The sequence below is a fragment of the Staurois parvus genome, unplaced genomic scaffold (assembly GCF_062004578.1).
Source record: "Staurois parvus isolate SC_StPar_1 unplaced genomic scaffold, SC_StPar_1.0 ptg000216l, whole genome shotgun sequence".
Taxonomy (NCBI): Eukaryota; Metazoa; Chordata; class Amphibia; order Anura; family Ranidae; genus Staurois; species Staurois parvus.
This window is the reverse complement of record NW_028318012.1, coordinates 1329356-1355587: the sequence shown is the minus strand read 5'-3', so window position 1 is coordinate 1355587 and position 26232 is coordinate 1329356. Positions and strand designations below refer to the sequence as shown.

General features: G+C 41.3%; 1 protein-coding gene across 6 annotated transcripts in view; it reads left to right on the top strand.

Annotated features, from left to right (window-relative positions):
- Positions 1–26232, top strand: part of QTMAN (queuosine-tRNA mannosyltransferase) — a 400061-nt gene that overhangs the window by 239637 nt on the left and 134192 nt on the right. For all 6 annotated transcript variants that reach the window (XM_089679026.1, XM_089679024.1, XM_089679027.1 and 3 more), the window contains one exon: positions 974–1083. In XM_089679026.1, the coding sequence (XP_089535152.1) occupies positions 974–1083 (110 nt within the window). The remainder of the gene's footprint in view (positions 1–973; positions 1084–26232) is intronic.

The following is a 26232-nucleotide window of genomic DNA, read 5'->3' as shown; positions in this document are numbered from 1 at the left end:
CCCCCTCCCAGCACAAAAATCCTCAAACACAGCACGTTAGAATGCCTGGAATTGTCCTTCCTCCCACACTGCCCTTCCTGTTGTGTCATGTGACATGTCAAAACCAGGTGGAGTGTAGGGGCAGCTTCCCTTAGCGCTAAAGCCTTTTGCTAGAGATTACTGCATTTGGTACTCAGGACATCCTACAGAAGATGCGAGGAATCTGTCCTGGGTGCGCAAGGCATTCTGTCCTGGGTGCTTGACATTAGCAATGCCCCCGGCCAGCTTTACAGTTTTCCAACAAAAACTATCATTTAGAGATACCAACAGTAACAAAAAAAAAATTACTGCAAATACCTGTTGCGTAGAATTGCCCTATAAAATACAGTTCTGCAGTTGTCCTTCTTTCCTTAAATCCAGCGGCTGATCTCCCCACCTCTGGTCACATCTGTCTAACAAGGATTGTATTCACTCTCATTCCTTTGAACTAGAACTGGAAGCAACTCTCCAGTTATAGTAAAAGCTACAAAGTGGATATTGCACATCTATGCTTATTATTCTTTAAAACTGCGTTTAAAACTCTTTTTCCTTTTAACTTTTCTGAAACTGCAAACAGTAGCCGAGAGCAACATAAACCAAGTGCCTGGGTGTCCACTGCGGATCTGAGCGCAGTTATTACCTGGAGAGGAATATCCTGTGAACATGGAAACAAGCCTTACAAGATCTGGGCAGTAGCTGAGATGGCCATGTGAACTCTGACAGACACTATGGGAAACCTTAATTGTGTAATGATCAAAAGAAAATGGCTCCCAGCAACAGAACACTTAGAACCTCTCCACAGTCTTTCAGAGCATAGCCAGGGCCACAGGGCAAAGCTTTAAATGTTTCTGCAATACCTCCAGCCCCCAAAACCAAAATATGATATCCTTAGAACAAAACCTCATGTCTCTGGTGGGTTTTCCTAAGTAAACATGTTTTCTTCTTTGTTTTTGAGGGAGCACGATAAAGACCCGGAGACCTTCTTTAAAGTCCTGAGGAAACTTAAAGAGATGGAGCTGCCTTTCTCTGTGTCGGTGCTCGGGGAAATGTTTACTGATGTTCCAGGTATATTTTTTTTAAATGATTGTTTTTCTACAGTTTAACAGTATATTTTTTTCTAAATGTGGTTTTCTTCTGTTCTGCTAATCCAAAGAATATACAGGCTCCCTGCAGTAACTGGCAGAAGATTTCTCCCTTTTGAAATATCTCATTCTTCAGTTTGGTGCTAGTTATAAAAACTTCTAAATTTTGTATTTCTGTCCATGGAACAACATGTTGGACTTACTCTTAGATAAGAGATGGTCCTTCTGTGTTCATTTTAGGATGTTAGGTAATTTCTTTTTCCTTCGGCAAATGCGGTTAAATGCTGATTGTCAAGGAGGGGAGCCCTCAAGTGAACCTGTTTTAGTAAGTTTAAATAGCAATTAAATGTTGCTCTACGTGTGAAAGAAAAAAATTGTATTAGAAATGATGTTCTTTTTCACAAAGTGTTTGTGGAAGCTGTCATCCACGTGGATTTTGAACATTGTATTGTTCCTTATATGGATTTTATATGATATCACTTATAGGCATTGATTTGCACATTGTACTGTGTATGCATAGTTGTTCACACGAATAATTAATTTTAATATAATTTTTTTCTTTCACACTTAGCGCAACATTTAATTGCTATTTACATTTACTAAGGGAGTATGTCCTCTTAAAGTGTCTGCAGCTCCGTATATTTTTAAAGTGGGGAATTTGCACAGTTGAACCTAGAACCTATTCTGTTTTGTTAAGTGAACCTGTTTGCTTAGCCAATTTAAGATACATTGGAGACCCTTGGCAAGAAACAAATCCTGGCCCTCTTGGCTGGAATACAGCAGGTCTTCTGACATGACCCATTAAGAGAGAACCAAATACTCTTCTCCTTTTTGTCTTTCTACCTCTCTGTTTTATCACCTAAAAGGTAAACATACTATTACCGAATACAAATTTCAACAAAACCTGGAATTCTACACTATTAGAGTTTTCATTTAGTGAGTTACAAGGAGAGGGCATAGGAGTAGTAATCGGAGAAAAATCAGTAGTGGTGGAAAGTTGGTGAAGAGACACATATATAGTGGCACAGAAACAATCAAAAAGCATGTTCTTCTATTAATTTTACATCAATGTAGTGAGTGTAGAACGAATCCTGAAGGTGGTGGGCTTAATGAAGGAACAAGAAGGAGGTAAAGTGTTTACTGAAAAGTGTATGCAATTGAATTGGACTGTCCCTTTTATATTATTTGCATATATTTAGTAGAAGAGGTGGTAGTTAAAGTAGTTGTAAAGCTTCTCTATTTCTGAAAATAATAAACATGTTATACATACCTGCTGTGTGCAATGGTTTTGCCATGAACCTCCTCTTCTGGGGTCCCCCACCGGCAATCTAGACGACTCCTCTTCTCAGCCCTTCCCCCTGCTCCATCCTCACAGGATCTGACAGACAGCAGCAGGAGCCAATGTTTTGCTTTGTGTCCATTAGGTTCTGTGCGGTATAAGCAAGGAAGCAAGTAAACCTCTGTAGTATATTAATGTACTTTTACTAAACAGAAAAGATGCACATAAAAATGAAGGAAAAACAATTCATTGCATACAAAGTATCACAAAACATGCATACAGTGTACACATGCCCAAACTATCCTCAGCAAATTAACATGGAGAGTGTATGCAATAAGTATACTAAATAGCTACCTAACTTCCTTCTTCCTTTGATGGAGTAGTCCTATGGTTCCTTCCTTCTCTGAGTCCTCCTGTTCAAGTCTGTTCCCCTCCCTCCCACTTCCTGTACATCATTTCCCATAGCATCTTCACAAACTAGTGCAGCAGTTTTATTAACATATCAATAGGGGAGGCCTAGCTTCTAACACAGTACATGGTCTTAAAAATGTTACTCCATATTAATGCTATAAAAATCACTAAAAATAGCCATAGCAACACAGCCAATGGCTCCCACTGCTGCCAGATTTCCTGTGAGAAAAGAAAGAGGGGAGAAGAGCTGCTACAGAAGGGCACAGCACTGGATTGAGATCGGGCTCAGATAAGTTTTAAGTGTAAGGTAAGGGGGAACTGGGGGAGCAGCTTTTGAAAGGGTTTTACCTTAATGTAGAGAATGCATTAAGCTAAAAAACCTTTTGTCGTTATAACCACTTTAATATTCGGGGGTCAAAGGGCCAGTTTACTGCCCATCACACTGTTTTGTGGGCAGGTCAATAGGCAATGGGAATAAAAAAATGCATCTGCAGTAAAAAAAATGCCCTTACGTCAGTAGGAAAATAAAAGGCACCTATGTCGGTGGTCAGTGGGAGTAATAAATGCTCCTGTGTCAGTGGGAGTATAAAATGCTCTTAAATCAGTTGGAGTATAAAATTCCCCTATATCAGTGTTCAGTGGATGTACAAACATGTCCCTACATTGAAGGTCAGTGAAAGTAATACTTGCCTCTGTGTCAGTGGGAGTAAAAAATGCCCCACATCAGTGGGCAATAAGAGTAAAAGATGCCCCTTCAACAATGGGAGACCTAGGTTCTGTAGCCAGTAGGAGTAATAAGTGCCCAGAAAGGTGCCATTGTGTCAGTGGGAGAAAAGGTGCTCTTGTCAGTGGGAGGAACCTTGAGTCTTGCACTGCACCTCATAGTCAGGCGAGGCACCATCCAGAGGGAGATCACTCCGCCTGTTACATTGCTGGGTGCTGCACGGCTCTGCTAGTGTATCTGCCAAAGTAATCAAGAACCAAGGAACCAGAACCAAGCAATTAGCAGCTCTGCCTTGACACTAAATTTCACATTTGGCCGAAACCATGTGACTGATTTCTCTGCAGTGATCACATGACTGACCACTGGAGGCAATCTGGAGAACCATCTTCTTCACAACCTTTAGCTATTATTTACTTTTATAGTACTGTTGGACAGCTTTAAGGTTTGTGACAGGAAGAAGTGAAGTATGTTGGAGGAATTGTGGAAGCCATAGGGAAAAATTACATATAAACAGAGGGTTGGTCTAAAATGGGTGTCAAACTCATTTTCTTTGTGGGCTGCATCAGCATTATGGTTGCCCTCAAAGTGCCAATTGTATCTGTAAGACTAGTTGTCAAGAGCACCCATTACATCAGAGGTCAAGAGCCACCCCCCCATCAGAAGTCAAGAGTCCCCCACCCTCACTTACATCACAGTGCACCCCTTTACCTTGTGCTGCTGCCGAGAAGAACCTGGAGGTGGAGCTAGGAAGCAAAAAGTGCAGAGTCTGGAAGAGAGCAAGAGGAGGGCTGGAGTCAGCTGGCAGAATCTGCTGAATGCTGAGACCAGGTGGGGCAAAAGCAAGGGGGTGCTGCAGTTGCACAAAGAGGCACATGATCTGTAGGAGGAGTTCTGTTCTCCTCTCTGCTGACTTCTGAAATGGGAGGCGGGGGCACAGACAAGACTTCCTTGCACAGCATCTGGCAGAGGCATTCTTTTCTCCTTTCGGCCAATTACTGCTGACACAAGGGGGGGTGCTGCAGCTGCAGGAGAGGTCTGAGGGCAACATGAAAAAGCCTGACGGGCCAGATTCTGCCTGCAGGCCTTGTTTTCGACACGTGCTCTAAAATGTGCACTCTGGGCCACAGTCACAGCCAGCTGTCGGGTCAGATGTAGATGGAGCGAACATTGAATTGATACATTTACTCACATCAAAAGCTGGCATTATATTTATACCAAGCATAACTGATTGACATTGTATATTTATTGTTGTAAGGACTTCACATCAGCGTAAGCACCACATTCTTTATTGGATTTCACCCCCATACTTTCCTTATAAAGCCCTGACTGTTCAGCAACTTTTTTTGTGTTGGTGACCATCTGCAAATTCTCAGAACAAAAAGGAACTAGCATTCCTACAATACCACCTGAGCCTTTGTGCTCTTCTATAACCCCTATGGATTCCCTATTGTCCTAAGACAAAGCAAGCATGGGAGATTTACTTTGGCAGTGTTGGGAATGTCTTGCAAAGCTTCAGGTAAAACATGAACCTATGGCCAGTCCTAATTTAGCTTGGCTTGCTTGCTCTCCTGCCTTCATGACTTTCATTTATGTGAGCCAATGTAAATTATAATGAATTGATCTACAATGTCCAGGTTCCGTAGCGTTTTGTGCAAATTCAGTATAATCACATTGAGCCCCCTTTTATTTCCGTTAAATGGCCAGTGTGGATGATTGATCACTTGTCCACTTTTTGACTGTTGACCTGCAGATCTGAAAAGGAATGTGCCATGCCTGATTTGATACGCTTTCTCAAAGTTTTTTTCCCCTTTTTGTCAATAATACAAACACTTTTTATCTGGTGACTGTGGCTTGAATCTGTAGAGCTTCAACATACTGTTGGGTTCAGCAAGTTGCCTCAGCCTGACCTAGAGCAAAGGATCCTTTAAACCTTTTTTTTTTTCGTTTTGGGAGTCATGCTAGTCTCTTGGATTTTAAAACACAATTCCAAGCAACGTGTAAAATCACTCAGCTATTGTTATCTAGATTACATAGCAGCTGTGCTAGTCAGATTGTCTTTTAAATTTTCCTAAATCTGGATCTGAATTCAGTGCATCTAGGTTCATCAGTCTTCCTTCATTACCATCCACTTCCTCCATCTCTGTGGGTCTGCATCATCTTGCTACATGATCCTGTTCTTGCCCCTCTTTCTAGCTCTAGCGAAACGTCTATAAAGCTTTGTAGAAAGTGGAAGTTCTGGAATCAGGAAACACACTGCTCTACATTTTCAGTGACAGATTCAATGCTATACGAAAGATGAGGATGTTGTCAACTTTCAAACCCAACCCTGGGACCCAGGAAAAGCTACCAGTCTCCATGTACAAAGCTCCACATATGTAATTTTTGATTCCCCATAGTTTGAAGTAGAGTGATGACCACGGAGACTTTTTCTTTCTCTCCAACGTAAGCAGGTTTCAATGGTGCTCACATGCACAGTTTATTAAAATGTGAGCGCTATTTGAAATCTACAATTCCTATAAGTAACACAACTTCAGTGAAAACAGACAGTGTTGTGAACCAACCTCCAGTAGTCCTCAGAATACAGGGTGTGTTCGTGTCTGCTTGGGCTCACACAAAGTGGGTTGGATGCCACTGGGCATCATTCAAGCAGGAGGTGGGGTGGCAGATAATGAAATCACAGGATGATTAAAGCAGTAAAAAAAGGCAGAACCACGGTCCCTATCCTTATGCATTGCAGGTGGTTGCGGCACAGCCCTATTAACTTTAATAGGGCGCATTCAACAGCGGTATTGCCCACCGAATGCAAAAGGTGGTTTAATTTTTTAAACAAAATGTGTAAAAGTGGCTGCATGTCTTCATTTAGGTGGAAGGCCAAAAGGCGGTAAAACTGCTGCTCAACTGCCTGCTTTTACCAACCCCTGGTTGCACATCTGAATGAGTTTTTAGAGCTGGGGTGTTCAAGTCATATTCTTTGGAGGCTACATCAGCATTATGGTTGTCCTCAAAGGGCCAGTTGTATGTGTAATACTAGCTGTCCAGAGCACCCCACCTCCCCCTTATATCAGATGTCAAGAGCTCCCAAAACCATCAGAAGTCAAGAGTCCCTCACCCCCGAACAAAACATAACAGTGGACCTCTCTTATCTTGTGCTGCTAGCAGGAAGAAGCTGCGGGTGAAGCTGGGAAGCAGAACATGCAGGGTCTGGAGGAGGACTAGAGGAGGGTTGGAAGCAGCTGCCTGAGTCTGCTGACTGTTGAGACCAGGGGAGGTGGAAACAAGGGGGTGCACAGAGAGGGGAGTTCTGTCCTCCTGAATGCTACTGAGACGGGGAGGGGAGACAAGGGGGCTCACTGCAGCTGCAGGAGAGGTGCGAGGGCCACATAAAATGGCCTGGCTGGACAGATTTGGCCTGCAGGCATTGTGTTTGACACGTGCCTTAAAGAGTTTTCTTTTTCTTTTCCTACTTGACACCTTTAGGGAAAAAAAGATCTGTATATTTACTCCGTCATGTCCTGAAATCAACAAAACATCAGCAAAGCTATTGAAAATCCTTGGCATTTGTATTCGATCAGGCCGGTAACTCATGTCGCTGTGTGATCTTTCTCATCATATATACTCATTCTCTCATACACCATAGCAGTAATAATAATAAAAAAAAAAAAAACCTCCTCTCCTACCCTATAACAAACAATATGAATGGATATGAAAAATGTATGAATTTATATACAGGACATGTACTCTCCAAATATTTAAAGAAAATGAGTTGCTTTGTTTGTTCATTGCTGTGGGCAAAGATGCTTATTGGATTTGTTGTGAGGCTTTAATAAAATTGCTTAAAACTACTATTGCAGTTGCAAAGGGAAATGTTTCATCTCGTACAGGTCTAGAATGGTGTGCATCATCCACTATATTGGCTCCACATCCGAGGAGAGTCATTTGTTTATGAGTATGAGGATAATTAATCAGAAAGTCTGTACTGTGTCATGCAGCATTAAGTATTCTGCCATTAACAGACAGAGGGAAAGCATCTATCTATCTATCTATCTATCTATCTATCTATCTATCTATCTATCTATCTATCTATCTATCTATCTATCAGTTAACCACTTGACCTCCAGAGGATTTACCCCCCTTAATGACCAGACCTCTTTTTGCTACTCGGCGCTGCACTAATTCAACTGATAATTGCGCGGTCATGCAATGCTGCACCCAAACAAAATTTACGTCCTTTTTTTCACACTAATAGAGCTTTCTTTCGGTGGTATTTGATCACCTGTGCGCATTTTATTTTTTACGCTATAAACAAAAAAAGGCCAAAAACTTTGAAGAAAAATGATATTTTTTACTTTCAGCTATAAACAATATATAGTAAACTCAAAGTTGGTTATAAATTTAGGCCAAAATGTATTCTGCTACATGTTTTTGGTAAAAAAAATTCCAATAAGTGTATATTGATTGCTTTGTGTGGAAGTTATAGCATCTACAAACTATGGTATAAATACTGCAATTTACGCAATTTTTTTGCTATACAGTGCTGCGCTAGTTTAACAGACAATTGCGCGGTCTTGCAATACGGTACATAAATGAAATTTACATCCTTTTTTTCCCCACAAATTGAGCTTTCTTTCGGTGGTATTTGATCGCCTGTGCAGTTTTTGTTTTTTGCGCTATAAAAAAAAAAGGCTGACAATTTTGAGGAAAAAAAACAATATTTTGGACTTTTTGCTATAAAACATGTTCAGTAAAAAAAAAATTTAAAATCAAATTTAGTCATAAATTTCTGCCAAAATGCATTCTTCGACATGTCTTTGCTAAAAAAAAAAAACCCAATACGTGTAAATTAATTGGGTTACGTGAAAGTTATAGCGTTTACAAATGGCAGGAAAGATACTGGGATTTTTAGTTTTTTTTTATACTAATAATGGCGGCAATCAGCGACTTATGGCGGCGATCAGTGACTTATGGCGGCGATCAGCGACTTATGGCGGGACTGCGTCGGACATTCTGACATTGGGAGGTACTGACTTGGGGTCGCTGACATCCCCAGTGACACCAATACAGTGATCAGTGCAAAAAAAAAAACACTGACACTGTACTAATGGCCCTGGGGAGGAAGGGGTTAACTTTATTTTGCAGCGAAGAGTTATCTGTGTGAGGGAGAGTGTTTTTCCTAGGGGGTGGGGGGGGTGTGCTGGATGGGGACAGGCTGATCGGGAGAGAGAAACTCTTCTGTCCCGATCAGCTTGTCCTCGAGCTGTCAGGGAAGTGACAGACAGCACAGCTACTGCAGCTGTGCTCTCTGTCACTGATTGCCGGCGATCGCCGGGAGATAGCCGGTAATGACCGGCTGTGACCCGGCGACTGACATCCGCGGCTGTGATCGGGGGGGACAGGTAGGGTGACGGCGCGCCTCGCGCGCACCCCCTACCTGTTTACAAAACACACGTTTAAAACGTGGTTTTGCCTGCCCATGCCGCCCTGCCAATGTATTTATACAGTGGCTGGGCGGCATGTGGTTAATCTATCTATCTCTGTACGCCTATTATATGTCATGAGCTATCCCCCAGGAGATCAGTGACCCTACACTATACATTTATGAGGTCATGAAACCTTATATGCTTAGACAGATCCTTTCGTAAAGCGAAATGCCTTTCTATCGTATGTATGTATCTATCTCATCTGTCTGTCATCTGCCTCTATGTCACTTTCTCTTCTCTCTGTCATCTCTCTTTTTCCTATTTTTCTCCTTCTCTCTTTTATCTGTCTTTCTTTACCTCATCCCTCTATTTTATTGATCTCTAAGTCACCAGTCACACCGCTGTGATTTAAAATCGTGTAACTTGTGTGCGATTTCAGGTGCGATTTCTGAAGACTTTATTACTTGTGAAGATTTTCAACGATTTCTTGCAATTTGCATTGTGATTTCCATTATATTCTGTGTATGTGAAATTGCAATAAACTGTGGAAAAAGTAATGCAAGGACTACTTTAGAAATCGCGTTGCAGCATATCGCACGTGTTAATACACTGACATTCATTAGATGCGATTTCAATTTGCAAATTGAACCTGAAATTGCATCGGTGTGACTAGGCGCTAAAGCTGGTAGTACATGGATTGAAATTTGGGCGGTTCAGCAGGGACCAGCCAGATTTAGATCCATGTATGTGCATGTGTATCCAAATTGATCCAACGATCAATTTTGGTACAACCAGCCTCTTGGATTTTTTTTACATGTAATTACTGCTGGCAGCTATAACCGCTACCAGTAATCATTGAGATCTCCCGGCCGGTAAGTCTCCCTGCGCCCCCCTGCCAGAACACAGGAGGCATTCCCCCATCAACACTGAATGGGATTTTCTTTCTTCCACCTGTGTTGGAATGAAATAAACCTGAATCATCTATGAGCTGCCTAAAGGTCCATTCACACTTATGCATTGTGGCAACACATGCATACCCATGGCACTATGTGTGGTGCATTGTGATGCCATTCATTGTGAACAGGACCCCAACACATTGTTCACAAGAGCCTAATGCACTGCTAGAATTATCCCACATGCTGTGGTGCTTTGCATTGTTAGAAGGGGTCATTTGTGTTTTTTCTTCCATTGTGGTGCATTGCAGCCCATTTATAATGCATGGGCAGACACAGCACAATACACATTAACTTGTGTGTGTATAACGTGTGGCAACAGAATGATTGTGAGTGAACAGGCCCTGATTCTTTATTTCCCTGTCATCTTTGTAACATTCTGTCACTATCACCATGTCTCTCATCTGTCATATGTCTTTTCTCTCTTCCTCTCATCTCATCTATTCATTGTAAATGGCACCCCAACGCATTGTCCACAAGAGCCTCATGCAGATATCCCATGCGCTGTGGTGTGTTGCGTTGTTAAGAGAGGTCATTCACTATATTTTCATCTGCTTTGGTGCATTGGCACCCCAATTATATATAATGCATGGGCAGAGGCAGCACAATCAACGTTAACCCTTGTGCTATACCACACCTCAGTGGAACAACAGACGTGTGAATGGGCCTTGATTCTTTATCTCTTTGTCATCTTTGTATCATTCTGTCACTATCACCATCTCACTCATCTCTCATTCATTATTATTATTATACAGTATTTATATAGCGCCAACAGTTCGCTCAGCGCTGTACATTACAATGGGAGACAATACATGAGACTGTACAATAACAATACAATGCGATACACAAGGGGTTCGAGGGCCCTGCTCCTTGGAGCTTACAATCTAATTACAGTCAGGTCCATAAATATTGGGACATGGACACAATTCTAACATTTTTGGCTCTATACACCACCACAACGGATTTGAAATGAAACGAACAAGATGTGCTTTATCTGCAGACTGTCAGCTTTAATTTGAGGGTATTTACATCCAAATCAGGTGAACGGTGTAGGAATTACAACAGTTTGCATATGTGCCTCCCACTTATTAAGGGACCAAAAGTAATGGGACAATTGGCTTCTCAGCTGTTCCATGGCCAGGTGTGTGTTATTCCCTCATTATCCCAATTACAATGAGCAGATAAAAGGTCCAGAGTTCATTTCAAGTGTGCTATTTGCATTTGGAATCTGTTGCTGTCAACTCTCAAGATGAGATCCAAAGAGCTGTCACTATCAGTGAAGCAAGCCATCATTAGGCTGAAAAAACAAAACAAACCCATCAGAGAGATAGCAAAAACATTAGGCGTGGCCAAAACAACTGTTTGGAACATTCTTAAAAAGAAGGAACGCACCGGTGAGCTCAGCAACACCAAAAGACCCGGAAGACCACGGAAAACAACTGTGGTGGATGACCGAAGAATTCTTTCCCTGGTGAAGAAAACACCCTTCACAACAGTTGGCCAGATCAAGAACACTCTCCAGGAGGTAGGTGTATGTGTGTCAAAGTCAACAATCAAGAGAAGACTTCACCAGAGTGCATACAGAGGGTTCACCACAAGATGTAAACCATTGGTGAGCCTCAAAAACAGGAAGGCCAGATTAGAGTTTGCCAAACGACATCTAAAAAAGCCTTCACAGTTCTGGAACAACATCCTATGGACAGATGAGACCAAGATCAACTTGTACCAGAGTGATGGGAAGAGAAGAGTATGGAGAAGGAAAGGAACTGCTCATGATCCTAAGCATACCACCTCATCAGTGAAGCATGGTGGTGGTAGTGTCATGGCCTGGGCATGTATGGCTACCAATGGTACTGGTTCTCTTGTATTTATTGATGATGTGACTGCTGACAAAAGCAGCAGGATGAATTCTGAAGTGTTTCGGGAATATTATCTGCTCATATTCAGCCAAATGCTTCACAACTCATTGGACGCTGCTTCACAGTGCAGATGGACAATGACCCAAAGCATACTGCAAAAGCAACCAAAGAGTTTTTTAAGGGAAAGAAGTGGAATGTTATGCAATGGCCAAGTCAATCACCTGACCTGAATCCGATTGAGCATGCATTTCATTTGCTGAAGACAAAACTGAAGGGAAAATGCCCCAAGAACAAGCAGGAACTGAAGGCAGTTGCAGTAGAGGCCTGGCAGAGCATCACCAGGGATCAAACCCAGCGTCTGGTGATGTCTATGCGTTCCAGACTTCAGGCTGTAATTGACTGCAAAGGATTTGCAACCAAGTACTAAAAAGTGAAAGTTTGATTTATGATTATTATTCTGTCCCATTACTTTTGGTCCCTTAACAAGTGGGAGGCACATATGCAAACTGTTGTAATTCCTACACCGTTCACCTGATTTGGATGTAAATACCCTCAAATTAAAGCTGACAGTCTGCAGTTAAAGCACATCTTGTACGTTTCATTTCAAATCCATTGTGGTGGTGTATAGAGCCAAAAATGTTAGAATTGTGTCCATGTCCCAATATTTATGGACCTGACTGTATCTCTCATATCTCTCATTTTCTTTCACCTTCATTAATTAAATAAGAAAAGAAGAGTGTCCGGAGTGATGCCACACTTGATGCCAGGTATATCTGTCGATTATTGAGAATCAAGAGTAAACAAATCATTCCAATGCAATTCGGGGGAGCTTGCTGCCTCTATATTGTTCTAGCCATCATCTCTCAGTGCAAGGTTCTTTACAGAGACACAAATACCACCATGGAGCCCACCCATCTCCGATGATACATACCAGTAGACCTGAAAAAGGGGGAAACAGTTTCGATCCTCTTTTCTTTTTTAAATATCCCTTCTACAGAAGCGACATCAGAATCAGATTAGTTCAGGTAGCAGCCCAGACTTCCAAAGGGAGTCATAGATCTCCATTTATCCATGGAACCACTTAATACAGACTAAAATAATACAATCTGTCCAGTGCGGTCCCTAGCTGAAACCAACCTCTTCGTCTCATGTCATCTATTCTCTTTCGTCTCTCTTTCTCTTTCTTACCTGGATATGTGCTGACACACTGCATTGCACCCAATCAGAGTACACCTTGGCCTGACTTGACTGACAGAGTGAATTCTGGTTGGTTACCATGGGTTACTGCACTTATAAGAACAGTTTATTAACTAGAACAGATATGCAGACACTGATAGAGAGATAATCTGAGTGAATTGTTAGGTAACATTAAGCGCCAGACTTGACATAGCAAATCACCAGAGAAAGTTCCACCTACTTTTAGGCAAAAAGTAATCCTAAGCGAGTGATGTTTTTACTAGATGGGTGAGACAGTGATGTGAGTGGCCTTGGTTTTAATACAATCCGAAACCTCACACCTTTTTATTTCTTTTTAGTCCTGTGCCACTGTATGCTATGGTTTTTGCTGGTAAATGCCTTGAAACATCCTAGGTGGATGCAGCATTTGATCCATGCTGCAGCAAACCCCCCCCCCCCCCCCCAAAGCTGGCCATACACGTGTAGGTCTTTGTACGAGAATATTGATAAGAAGTTCTTTGAACATTCGATGAATGAATATTCGATGAAACGCTCACATATTGTCTTTTGCTTTTAACATTCGATTTTAAAATGAATGTAATTTCTGAACGATAACCACATATACTGGACGAAAAATCATTTGAGAAAAGGTTTCCTTCCTGCCCCTTCAAATTTTCTCATCACTGCTGTCGAAACGAACATCGATTTGACCCCACTAACAATTAGAAAATCAATAGAATATTCTTGAAACTAAAATTCTCGAATAAAAATCTATACTTGTATGGCCAGCTTTAGATTGAGAACTGATAGCTCAGGTCTTCAGGGAGCAGAGAGCCAGTGACTGTCAGTCTCTGGCTCTCTGCTCTGTCCCTCCAGCGCTCTCTGGAGCGCTGGGCTGTGGATGGGGTGGGAGCTGCTGTCTCAAGCTCTCAGCGGTGTGCTGAGCCAGCTGCCGGTCAGCTGACCCACAGGAAAATTAAGATCAAAATAGCTGTGGCCCTACTTTTCTTTTAAAGTTTTTTCTTAGCTGTTTGTTAGCAGACATAGGGGGATATTCAGAGAAATAGGGTTATGCAACGACATTCCAGAGATTTCAGAGCCCAGCAGTATCCTCAGAGAATAAACGTCTCCTCATCGCACTGAACTGGCCCAGGAAGACATGGTGCTCATCATACTCCTGGCAGACTCTCTGTGGAAACTTTTAGATTGTCCAAAACTTCTGTCTCAAGGACCTGTTTACCAATCTTTTAACAGTTTAACAGCCTGGCTATTAAAACCTATGCTCTGAGGATTAGCATTTGTGTCTGTAAGATATCCAGGACTTGGTCAACTCAATCCACATCTTGGTTCCTCTGACACTTGGGTTGCATCCTCAGGGCATTTATGCTTAAGGAAATTTGTAAGTATGCATTTGGATTTTACTTTCATCTAATAATCTGATTATTGGGCAAAGCAATTGTGCCTCCTTGTCTTTTGTTTTGTTATGTTATTGAAACAGAGGTACTAAAAGATTGGAGCCTCCCCCATTCTTCATCAGACATGTGCTTCTCAGATTTGCAAAGCTGTCATCTGGTCTTCTGTTCACATTTGCTTGATTTTATCAGATGGGTGTTCAGGCCACCTCTGATATCAGTTTCAGCCACAAAGTTCCCTCAACAGACCTGTGAGTTCCCTTGGATTTTCTTTGATAACCTTGTAAGCTTGTTGGGGGTTTGTTTAGTGTGTTGTCCACCACTCAGCTGGATTACTGTGGGGTGTCTCTACATCTTTTATTATCCTCCTGTGTCCCCCAATCAATTATTAGGAAAGCAGGATTTTGACCTAGCTTAAAATCAATTTCTTGGAGTTCCTTAGGGGACACAGGTTCTACCATTCTGCTCATCCATTTGCTTTTGCAAAACTTAGGTAGACTGGAAGTAGAAATGCTTATGCTGGGTTGTCCCAACAGCTCAGATTGCTTGCCATTCGCCTTAAAATAGCTGTATGACCCTGCATCTCTGAATAACTGCCTGTCCCCCCTAGTGAACTTCAAGAAAAAGATTTTGTGGAAAGCCAAAAACGTGTTTTTATGCCTTACAATTTATTTTTCATTGAAAATTCTGCTTCAAGCCCTCCCAATGATGTGATGGCAGAGCTGAGTATTCACCACACCTTCATTAGAAGCGTCCTCACACAGAGGAAGAGACGGGCATGTCCTACCATTTCTATTACTGAGTACTCATAACTGAGTTTGTTGGATCTAATTTTGTATCCTATTGGACTTCACAGCTACATTAAACATCTTGCTTGACTGGTGTAACAGGGAACCCAAGGTAAGACTAAGAAAATGAGTTTGTACATTGTCTTTCTGACTGGATATCTACTGTATTTCTGTGACTTAAGTTGGTTTTAACGCAGGTAAACTAACATTACAGCCTTCGGTCTTCAACCACTTGAAGACCCCCTTTAGCGGTTTTACTGCTACAGGGCGGCTCTCCTGTGCAAAATTACATACAGTATATATGTGATTTTGCAGTTCCGCAGAAGCCGATCTGCGACTCCCGGTGAATGGATGTTCTCCGGCATCCTCAGATCGTAGGCCAGGGAAGTACAACAGAACTCTGCAATGTTTACATAGACAGAGCTCTGTTCTGACAGGGAGTAATAATCAATTGCATGTCAGAGCAGAGCTGGGGACATGATCCATCACTTTCCTTGTACCAGAACCACATAGCTAGGCACACACCTAACCCTTTGATCACCCTAGTTGTTAACCCCTTCCTAACCAGTGTCAGTAGTACAGTGATCAGTGTACATTTTTAGCACTGGTCACTGTATTAGTGTCACTGGTTCCCACAAAGTGTCAGTATAAAAATGTCTGTGCAACATCGCTGTCCCGCTATAAGTCACTGATCACCGCCATTACTAGTATATAAAAATATTAAAAAATTGCAGTATATGTCCCATAGACGCTATAACTTTTGCCCAAACTAATCAATATACGCTTATTGAGATTTTGTTTAACAAAAATAAGTAGCAGAATACATTTTGGCCTAAATTTATGAAGACATTTGATTTAAAAAAAATTTTTTATTGGATATGTTTTATAGTAGAAAATAAATATTGTTTTCACTTGATCACATACGTTCCCAATGGAAATTGCAAGTGGTTGTGACGGCACACAAAAGCAAAAAAAGCATAGGAATTATTTATCATACCCAGTGTTTTAACAGGTTAAGGCTCCGATCGCACCTTTGCAGGTGCGATGGAGTGCACATGTTTTTGTGCAGTTTTGCTTATCACTGTTAGGACAGCCCTTGCATTTTAAAAGGTTTCCTTATGTGGAAAAATCGCAAAAAAGTGACAGTTAGTCTGGCTGAAAAAGAATGATCTAATTTGATTCAAGAATGATCTAATTTGCTCCTGCAGGGGAAAAAATCCTTCCTGACCCCCTGAGAGGCAATCGGATATTCCCTGTACCAACTTTATCTATAAATGTTAGTAACCAGTTATATAGCCAGATTCAACTCTTGAGGGAGTCTATTCTACATTTTCACAGCGCTCACTGTGAAGAAACCCATCCGTATTTGGATATTAAATTTCTTTTCCTCCAGACATAAAGAGTGCCCCCTTGTCCTCTGTGATGACCTCAGGGTGAATAACTCTACACCGAGTTCACTATATGAACCACTGATGTATTTATACATGTTGATCATATCCCCCCTTAATCTCCTCTTCTCAAAAGAGATTTCCTTCTCTGTACTTTCTCCAGTTCCCAAAGTTCTTTTTGTGAATTGGTGCCCAAAATTGAACTGCATATTCCAGATGAGGTTTTACTAATGATTTGTACAGGGGTAAAATGATATCTCTCTGGAGTCTATACCTCTTTTAATACAAGAGAGAATTTTGCTCTCTTTAGAAACCTCAGCTTGGCATTGCATGCCATTATTAAACTTGTGATCTACCAGAACTCCCAGATTCTTCTCCACCATTGATTCCCCCAGTTGTAGCCCCCCCCCCCAGTATGTATGATGCATGCATATTCTTAGCCCCCAAGTGCATAACCTTACATTTGTCAACATTAAACCTCATTTGCCACATAGTTGCCCAATTAAACAGAGCATTGAGGTTGGCTTGTAAATTGAGAACATCCTGTAAGGACATTATTCCACTGCACCTTTTCAATCCTAGACCCTATATCATTTATAAATATATTAAAAAGTAAGTTTCTCAACACTGAACCTTGGAGTACACCACTGACAACCCTAGACCATGCAGAGAATTAATCATTAACCACTACTCTCTGAATACGATCTTTTAGTCAGTTTTCTATCCATTTACATACTGATTTTTCCAAGCCTCTAGACTTTACCTTGCACATTAGCCATGTATGGGGAGCTGTGTCAAATGCTTTTGCAAAATCCAAGTATATCATGTCCACCCCCACCCCTCTGTCCAAGATTTTGCTCACCTCCTCATAAAAAGAAATCAGATTTGTTGGACAACTTCTGTCCTTCATGAATCCATGCTGTCTGTTGCTTAAAATGTTTTTTTCCAGCAAGAACTCATCTGTGTGGTCTTTTATTAAACTCTCCAGTATCTTCCCAACTATGGATGTTAAACTAACAGGTCTATAATTAAATTGTTAAGATTTTGACCCCTTTTTAAATATTGGCACCACATTGGCCTTACGCCAATCCAGTGGTAATATGCCAGTCATTAAAGAGTCCCTAAAAATTAGAAACAATGGCTTTGAAATGACAGAGCTCAATTCTTTAAGGACCCGTGGGTGTATGCCATCTGGCCCAGGTACTTTATTCATGTTTATTCTAAATATTTTTGGATCATATCAATTGTGATCCAATGTGGATCATCTGGGGCTGTGTCAATACCATGCCCATTATGGACAAGAGCTCCCCCATGCTCCTTTGTATACACAGAGCTGAAGAAGGTATTTAATAAATTTGCCATCTCTTTGTCCCCAGAGATTATTTTGTAATGGGCCTATATGCTCAGACATGACCTTTTTACTATTAATTTATTTTAAAAACTTTTTGGGGTTGATCCTGCTATCTTTTGCAATGTGTCATTCGTTTTTCAATTTTTGCGGCCTTTCTTTCCTTTTTGCATAATCTGTTATATTCTTTGTAATGCTTAAACAATGATAGCGTTCCTTCATTTTTATATTTAATAAAAGCTTTTTTAACTTTGGCTGTAAGCCACATAGGTTTGATTTTTAGCTTTTTAACCTCCTTGGCAGTATGATTATTTCAGATTTTTGGTCCTGAAAGCGGTACCATTATTTTGCATGGAAATATGTAGTTTTTTTATTGTAGGCCTGTCATTTTTAGGAATAACTCACTGAAATCTGTCCGAACAAGAGTCTAGTAAACATTACGGATATGATAAAACTTGAAACACGAAATTATAAATTATAATTTAATAAATAATCATAAAAAATAATAAATTTAATTCAATAATATAATCAAACCAAAAACACTGAAATTTGAAATATAGCGCAAAGTCGCAGAATCGTTTTCAGTGTCTGATGACTAATTTCCCCACGAATCATTATCACTCAATTCTGCAAGTGGTTCTGATTTACTATCGCTGTTCTCTAGCCGGGCTAAAACCGATCTTGACCTAAAGGGACGCTTTTTGGACGCCATGGACGTTTCTCAGTTTCCAGGCAGAAAGAACAGTCAAAATGCAAGCAAGGCACAGGACAAAGCAGTAGGGACAAAGTGTATGTGAAATGGTTTGATACAGCAATGTTTTGCTATGTAATAATCGTTTACAAAAAAATGAAATTTTTTAAAACTTTCAAATTTGCCACCGGTTCCGGTCCCCGTACATCCCGACGTCACAGGGACCGGAACACGGAAGTCGGATGCCGGCATCGGCCAGGCGAGATGGCCAGGGACACTGCAGGAGGGACATCGCGGGAGCGAAGGACAAGGTAAGCGCTGCAGGGAATCCCTGAGCAACGCCACATGGTAAGCCCGAGTGTAGCTCGGGGTTACCGCTTGTGGTGCTGAAACTTTACCCTGAGCTACACTCGGGAATACCGCCAGGGAGGTTAAACTTGTTGCCCATGGGAATATATTTTTCAGTGTGTTCGCATACAGTCTTTTTGAAGAACTCCCATTTCTGTGTTGTGTTCATCAATGCCAATATTCCCTCCCAGTCTAAGTCTTGGAGAGCAGCACTCAGCCTTGGAAAATTAGCTCTCATAAAGTTGAGCGTTTTTTTTTTTACCGTATGTGCTTGATGTTTACAGCTAACAATAAATGAAATGATGTTATGGTGACTGCTACCCAGATGTTCTCTTATGTGGACATTCGTAATAAGCTCTGCGTGGTTTAAGATTACCAGGTCCAGCAGAGCATCATTCCTAGTTGGGACCTCTATGAACTGTACCATAAAATTGTCCTTTATAAATTTTTTCCCTTTAACTGTTCCTTCAGTACCATTACTCCAGTCAATTTCCGGGTAGTTAAAATCCCCCATTATTATCACTCTCCCAACTCTTGCAGCCCTTTAGATCTGTGCAAGGAGTCTCCACCTCCTCATTAACACTGGGAGGCCTATAACAAACTCCAGTGATTACCTTTGTAGTATGCACCCCCCATGTGCAGTTCCACCCATAATCAAGTGCATAATCCTTTTTAAAAATTGCACTGCACCAAAATGCATGGTGCATTTGCATGGAGTGCCATTATTTTTTTTTTTTTTTTGCGTGTTGAAGGGCCTGTATATATCCATTCATTACCATGCCAGTTTTCAGTGTTCTGATAGTTGGACTGACAATTACTTTGTCATGCAACACTATACCCAAATGAATATTATATAATTTTTTTTATAAACAAAGCTTTCTTTTTTTGTTATTATATAGGTTACATACAGCAGGATGGAGATGAGGGGGGTATTTTGTTGAATGATAGGATATAGGAGGTGAAGGCGTAATATACAGGTCACTACAGGTATAGGATGGAGATAAAACATACAGGAGAGGAGGAGGGGGTTTAAAGGTTTAAAAAAATTATCTTAATCAAATGAGTTAAACCATTCCCCCCACACACACCAAACACACCCCTTTAATCTTCTGCTTCCCTTCATTCATTAAATCTGATCCCTTCATTCACAAAACCTTCTTGCTTCCTTTCCTCTGTGAGGGAGCACCGGGAGTGCTCTCAAGTGTATTTGTGAGTTTGGGGTGGAGGAACTTGACTGGCTTGTACAGAGTCCTGACCTCAACCTGAGAGAACACCTTTGGGATGAATTAGAGTGGAGTCTGCGAGCCAGGCCTTCTCATCCAACATCAGTGCCTGACCTCACAAATGCGCTTCTGGAAGAATGGTCAAACATTTCCATAGACACACTCCTAAACCTTGTGGACAGCCTTCCCAGAAGAGTTGAAGCTGTTATAGCTGCAAAGGGTGGGCCAACTTAATGTTGAACCCTACGGACTAAGACTGGGATGCAATTAAAGTTCATGTGCGTGTAAAGGCAGGCCGACCAATACTTTTGGCAATATAGTGTATATGTATACCCAAATATACAGTGTGTGTGTGTGTATATATATATATATATATATATATATATATATATATATATATACACAGGTGCATCTCAATACATTAGAATATCATCAAAAAGTTAATTTACTTCAGTAATTCAATTCAAAAAGTGAAACTCATATATTATATAGATTCATTACACACGGAGTGATATATTTCAAGCATTTCTTTCTTTTAATTTTGATGATTATGGCTTACAGCTAGTGAAAACTCAAAATTCAGTATCTCAGAAAATTAGAATATTGTGAAAAAGTTCATTATTGCAGACTCACTGTGTCACACTCTAATCAGCTAATTAACTATAAACACCTGTAAAGGTTTCTTGAGCCTTTAAATAGTCTCTGAGTCTGGTTCAGTAGGTTACACAATCATAGAGAAGACTGCGGACTTGACAGTTGTCCAGAAGACAGTCATTGACACCCTCCACAAGGAGGGTAAGTAAAAAAAGGTCATTGCTAAAGGTGCTGGCTGTTCACAGAGTGCTGTATTCAAGCATATTAATGGAAAGTTGAGTTGAAGGAAAAAGTGTGATATGAAAAGGTGCACAAGCAGCAGGGATAACCGCAGCCTTGAGCAATGTCCATTCAAGAATTTGGGGGAGATTCACAAGCAGTGGACTACGGCTGGTGTCAGTGCTTCAAGAGCCACCACACACAGATGTATCCAGGACATGGGCTACAACTGTCGCATTCCTTGTGTCAAGTCACTACTGAACCAGAGACATCAGAAGCGTCTTACCTGGGCTAAAAAGAAAGGGGAATGGAATTTTGCTCAGCGGTCCAAAGTCCTTTTTTCAGATGAAAATAAATGTTGCATTTCATTTGGAAATCAAGATTCCAGAGTCTGGAGACAGAATGGAGAGGCACAGAATCCAGTTTGCATGAGATCCAGTGTGAAGTTTCCACAGTCAGTGATGACTTGGGAAGCCATGTCATCTGCTGGTGTTGGTCTACTGTGTTTTATCAAGTCCAAAGTCAGCGCAGCTTCTACCAGGAAATTCTTGAGTACTTCATGCTTCCCTCGTGACCAACTTTATGGAGATGCTGATTTCATTTTCCAGCAGGATTTGGCACCTGCTCGCACTGTCAGAAGTACCACTACCTGGTTTAATGATCGTGGTGTCACTGTGCTTGATTGGCCAGCAAACTCACCTAACCTAAACCTCATAGAGAATCTGTGGGGTATTGTCAAGAGGAAGATGAGTGACACCAGACCCAACAATGCAGACGATCTGAAGGCACTATCAAAGCAACCTGGGCTTCCATAACACCTCAGCAGTGCCACAGGCTGCTCGCCTCCATGCCACACCACATTGATGCAGTAATTCATGCAAGAGGAGCCCCAACCAAGTATCGAGTGCATACTATACTCTACATGGACATACTTTTCAGTAAGCCACCATTTCTGTATTCAAAATCCTTTTTCTTTTTATTAGTCTTATGTACTATTCTAATCTCCTGAGATACTGAATTTTGGATTTTCACCAGCTATAAGCCATAATCATCAAAATGAAAAGAAAGAAATACTTGAAATATATCACTCTGTGTGTAATAAATCTATATAATATATGAGTTTCACTTTTTGAATTGAAGTACTGAAATAAATTAACTTTTTGATGATATTCTAATTTATTGAGATGCATATATATATATATATATATATATATATATATATATATATATATATATAATTTATAGGGAACAATGTCAGCTTTTGGTACATGGGATATATAGCATTCTATTGGATTATCCCCTGAAATAAGACTTTCTGTTGGTTTTTTATTGGACAAGCTTCTGTTTATCACTTCTGTGAAGCATTTGACAGAATAATTGTGTTCCTGACTAATTGCATTTACCCGTGTCAGAGACGCACGCACGATTGCTAATTATTTTCTTTTATACAATATGCAGCCATATTTTCAGGCAGGGTTAAAGCCTTCTGTCGGTTTTTGGTAAAGACGCTCAGATGAAACAGTTGCCAGCGCTTCAGACAACCTTTTTAAATATAATTGGAAACAGAGAGGTGGATTAAAGAGAAAAATCTTTTTTATGCTCTAATCATGTGGATCAATTCCAGATAACATTTGGGACCTTTTGGAGATTGTGATGAGAGGGTGGAGCAGGTGAACCGCCAGGAGATGACATCAGTTTTTTGGCGACAGTGATGCATAAGTCAGCGTGATCTATCTCCCTTTTGGGTGCTGTTTGAAAAGGGTTAGAAACACAGCTTGTGTTTGCCCAGAAATGCTGTTATTCTACCTGCAGGTTCTCAGGGGTTTTATCTGCGCTTCAATGCACGCTGCTTACTTTCTAATATTTTTCTTACTGAAAGCAGAATGCCAGGCACGTATTAAAAAAACAAACCTTTATTACAGTGTGAACACAATATAAAATAATAAAATATATTTAAAGTGATGTTAGTATAACTGCGTCTTTATAATCCCAGTGCAGAAATATGACTAAGAGTGAGAGTTCAAGCACTGTGAGACAATAGGGCTCTAATGCCATGTACAACAATGTAAGTCTTCTAGAATTTCAGGCACTGGGAGCTGGATGGGGGGGGGGGTAGTCTTGTGATGACACTCATAATCAATTGGGAAGGATTGGAAAGGGGCAAGTTCCTTTCCTAGTGAATGGAAAGCAAAGAACTAATGACACCCTATAAATGCATCCAAAATGCAACATAAATGCTATAGACACAATTACAGTACTCCCCCATTGACATTAATTGAGGCATTTTACAAGCATTAATAGTTGCCAGTGCCTACTAACATTGTGATCCAGATCAAAATCAACACAACACAAGCAAAGCAAACTTGATGCAATTTTTATACGTGTAGAACACAGTCCACCGTGAATGTAAAATTCAATTCATTGAATTGGCTAAGTGTTTAGACATCTGTGTTAGGTCTTAAAGATTAATTAATTCAGTTGTGTAAATCTTAAAATAACTACATCTGAACTGTCCATCTAGACCTGTGATTTACACAGCCTAGTTAAGTAGCACAGCCAGGAGGAACCACTTACAGTTAAAGCGGAACTTCACCCAAAAGGGGAAGTTCTGCTCTTCCTCTTCTATATATATATATATATATATATATATATACACATACATACATACACACACACTGCTCAAAAAAATTAAAGGTGCACTTTAAAAACATCAGATCTTAATGGGGAAAAATATCATGCTGATATCTATACTGGTATGGACTGGGTAATGTGTTAGGAACATAAGGATGCCCCATCGTTTGATGGAAATGAAAATTATCAACCTACAGAGGACTGAATTCAAAGACACCTCGAAAATCAAAGTGAAAACATGACACAGCAGGCTAGTCCATTTTGCTGAAATTTCATTGCAGCAACTCAAAATGGTACTCAGTAGTTTGTATGGCCCCCACGTGCTTGTATGCATGCCTGACAACATCACGGCATGCTCTTAATGAGACGATGGATGGTGTCCTGGGGTATTTCCTCCCAGATCTGGACCAGGGCATCACTGACCAGGGCATCACTGAATTCCTGGACAGTCTGCGTTACAACCTGGTGGCGTCGGATGGACTGAAACATGATATCCCAGAGGTGTTCTATTGGATTTAGGTTAAGCGAACGTGGGGGCCATTCAATGGTATCAATTCCTTCATCCTCCAGGAAGTGCCTGCATACTCTTGCCACACGAGGCTGCGTATTGTCGTGCACCAGGAGGAACCCAGGGCCAACTGCACCAGCGTAGGGTCTGACAATGGGTCCAAGGATTTCATCTCGATACCTAATTGCAGTCAGGGTGCCATTGTCTAGCCTGTAGAGGTTTGTCCATCCCTCCATGGATATTCCTCCTCAGACGATCCCTGACCCACCACCAAAACGGTCTTGCTCGATGATGTTGCAGGCAGGATAACGTTCTCCACGGCTTCTCCAGACCCTTTCACATTTGTCACATGTGCTCAGGATGAACCTGCTCTCATCTGTGAAAAGCACAGGGCACCAGTGGTGGACCTGCCAATTCTGGTGTTCAATGGGAAATGCCAATCAAGCTCAGTAGTGCTGGGCAGTGAGCACAGGGCCCACTAGAGGACGTTGGGCCCTCAGGCCACCCTCATGCGGTCTGTTTCTGATTGTTTGGTCAGAGACATTCACACCAGTGGCCTGCTGGAGGTCATTTTGTAGGGCTCGGGCAGTGCTCATCCTGTTCCTTCTGGCACAAAGGAGCAGATATCGGTGCTGCTGATAGGTTAAGGACCTTCTACGGCCCTGTTCAGCTCTCCTAGAGTAACTGCCTGTCTACTGGAATCTCCTCCATGCTCTTGAGACTGTGCTGGGAGACACAGCAAACCTTCTGGCAATGGCACATATTGATTTGCCATCCTGGAGGAGTTGGCTGCCTGTGCAACCTCTGTAGGGTCCAGGTATAGCCTCATGCTACCAGTAGTGACACTGACCCTAACCAAATGCAAAATTAGTGCAAAATAGTCAAAAAAGATGAGTAGGGAAAAAAATGTCAGTGGTCTCCACCTGTAAAGCCATTCCTGTTTTGGGGGTCGTCTCATTGTTGCCCATCTAGTGCACCTGTTGTTAATTTCATTAACACCAAGCAGCTGAAAGTGATTAACAACCCTCTCTGCTACTTAACTTACCAGATCAATATCCCAGGAGTTTAATTGACTTGTTGCAATACTCTGATGTTCCTTTAATTTTTTTGAGCAGTGTATACATTACATTTTTTTCAGGGTGGGTCCTATTTTGGCAGGGACCCACTTCCGCTCAGATCTCCTAGACCTTCACCTCTCTTCCTGCAACCTTCTGGGACACATCACAGGTTCCAGAAGGCTGCAGGACCATTCAGAGGGTATCAGGGTGAAGCAGTAAGGAGTCATAGCCTTCTTCCCACTCTTAGCATGCCGGTGCCGGGGACCCAAAGACCAACGAAGAAGTGGCCCATGTGAAGACGGTGGTGGATCCCTACACAGGTTAGTGTCTGTTTATTAAATGTCAGCAGCTACAGTTTTTGTAGCTGCTGACTTTTAATTTTATGGAACCTGGCTGAAGCTCTTCTTCAAGAAATACGATGGTATCTTCTCTTGACCCCCAGCCTTCTTACAGGTTATTGAAAGTGCAGCAGCAGACTGATAAGGTCATCTCTCTTCTCCTATCGTCATTCATGCTCTCTTCTCCTATCATCATTTATGCTCTGTTCTCCTATCATCAGGTGCCTTATAAATACATTTGCATGCAGCACACATGATTGGCTCCCATTTTTACCCTTCCTTCTTCAAAGTGCTGCTGCACAGTGGATTGAGAAAGGCTAATATCAAGTCAAATTCAGATATTTGCTTGCTTAATAAAAAAAGATTAAAAAACATGTAATGATTCAATAATAAATACTGAACTGCATAAATATATATTTTATATCTTTCTGGATTTCAGCTTTAAATGCACATAACACACTGCTAGCAAAGTTACCCACCTTTGTCTGCCTAAATCCTCCTGTCATCCCTTGCACAGCAGCACTCTCAGGCTGGGAGAGAGAAGGACAGCACTAGGGACCAATCAGACTATGCTGAATGCACATCTGCTGATAGGAGGAGAGAGCAGATTGAAAAGGTGTTGTCACTGTTTTCGCTGTGCTCTCTGGCAAAGGTGTATCAACAGTGGCTGGACTGCCTAAGCAGATTTGCCAGCCACAATAATACGCATCTGACTGTTTGCTAGAGATACACTTTAAGGGTTTTTTGCATGCCAAATCTGTTGAGCT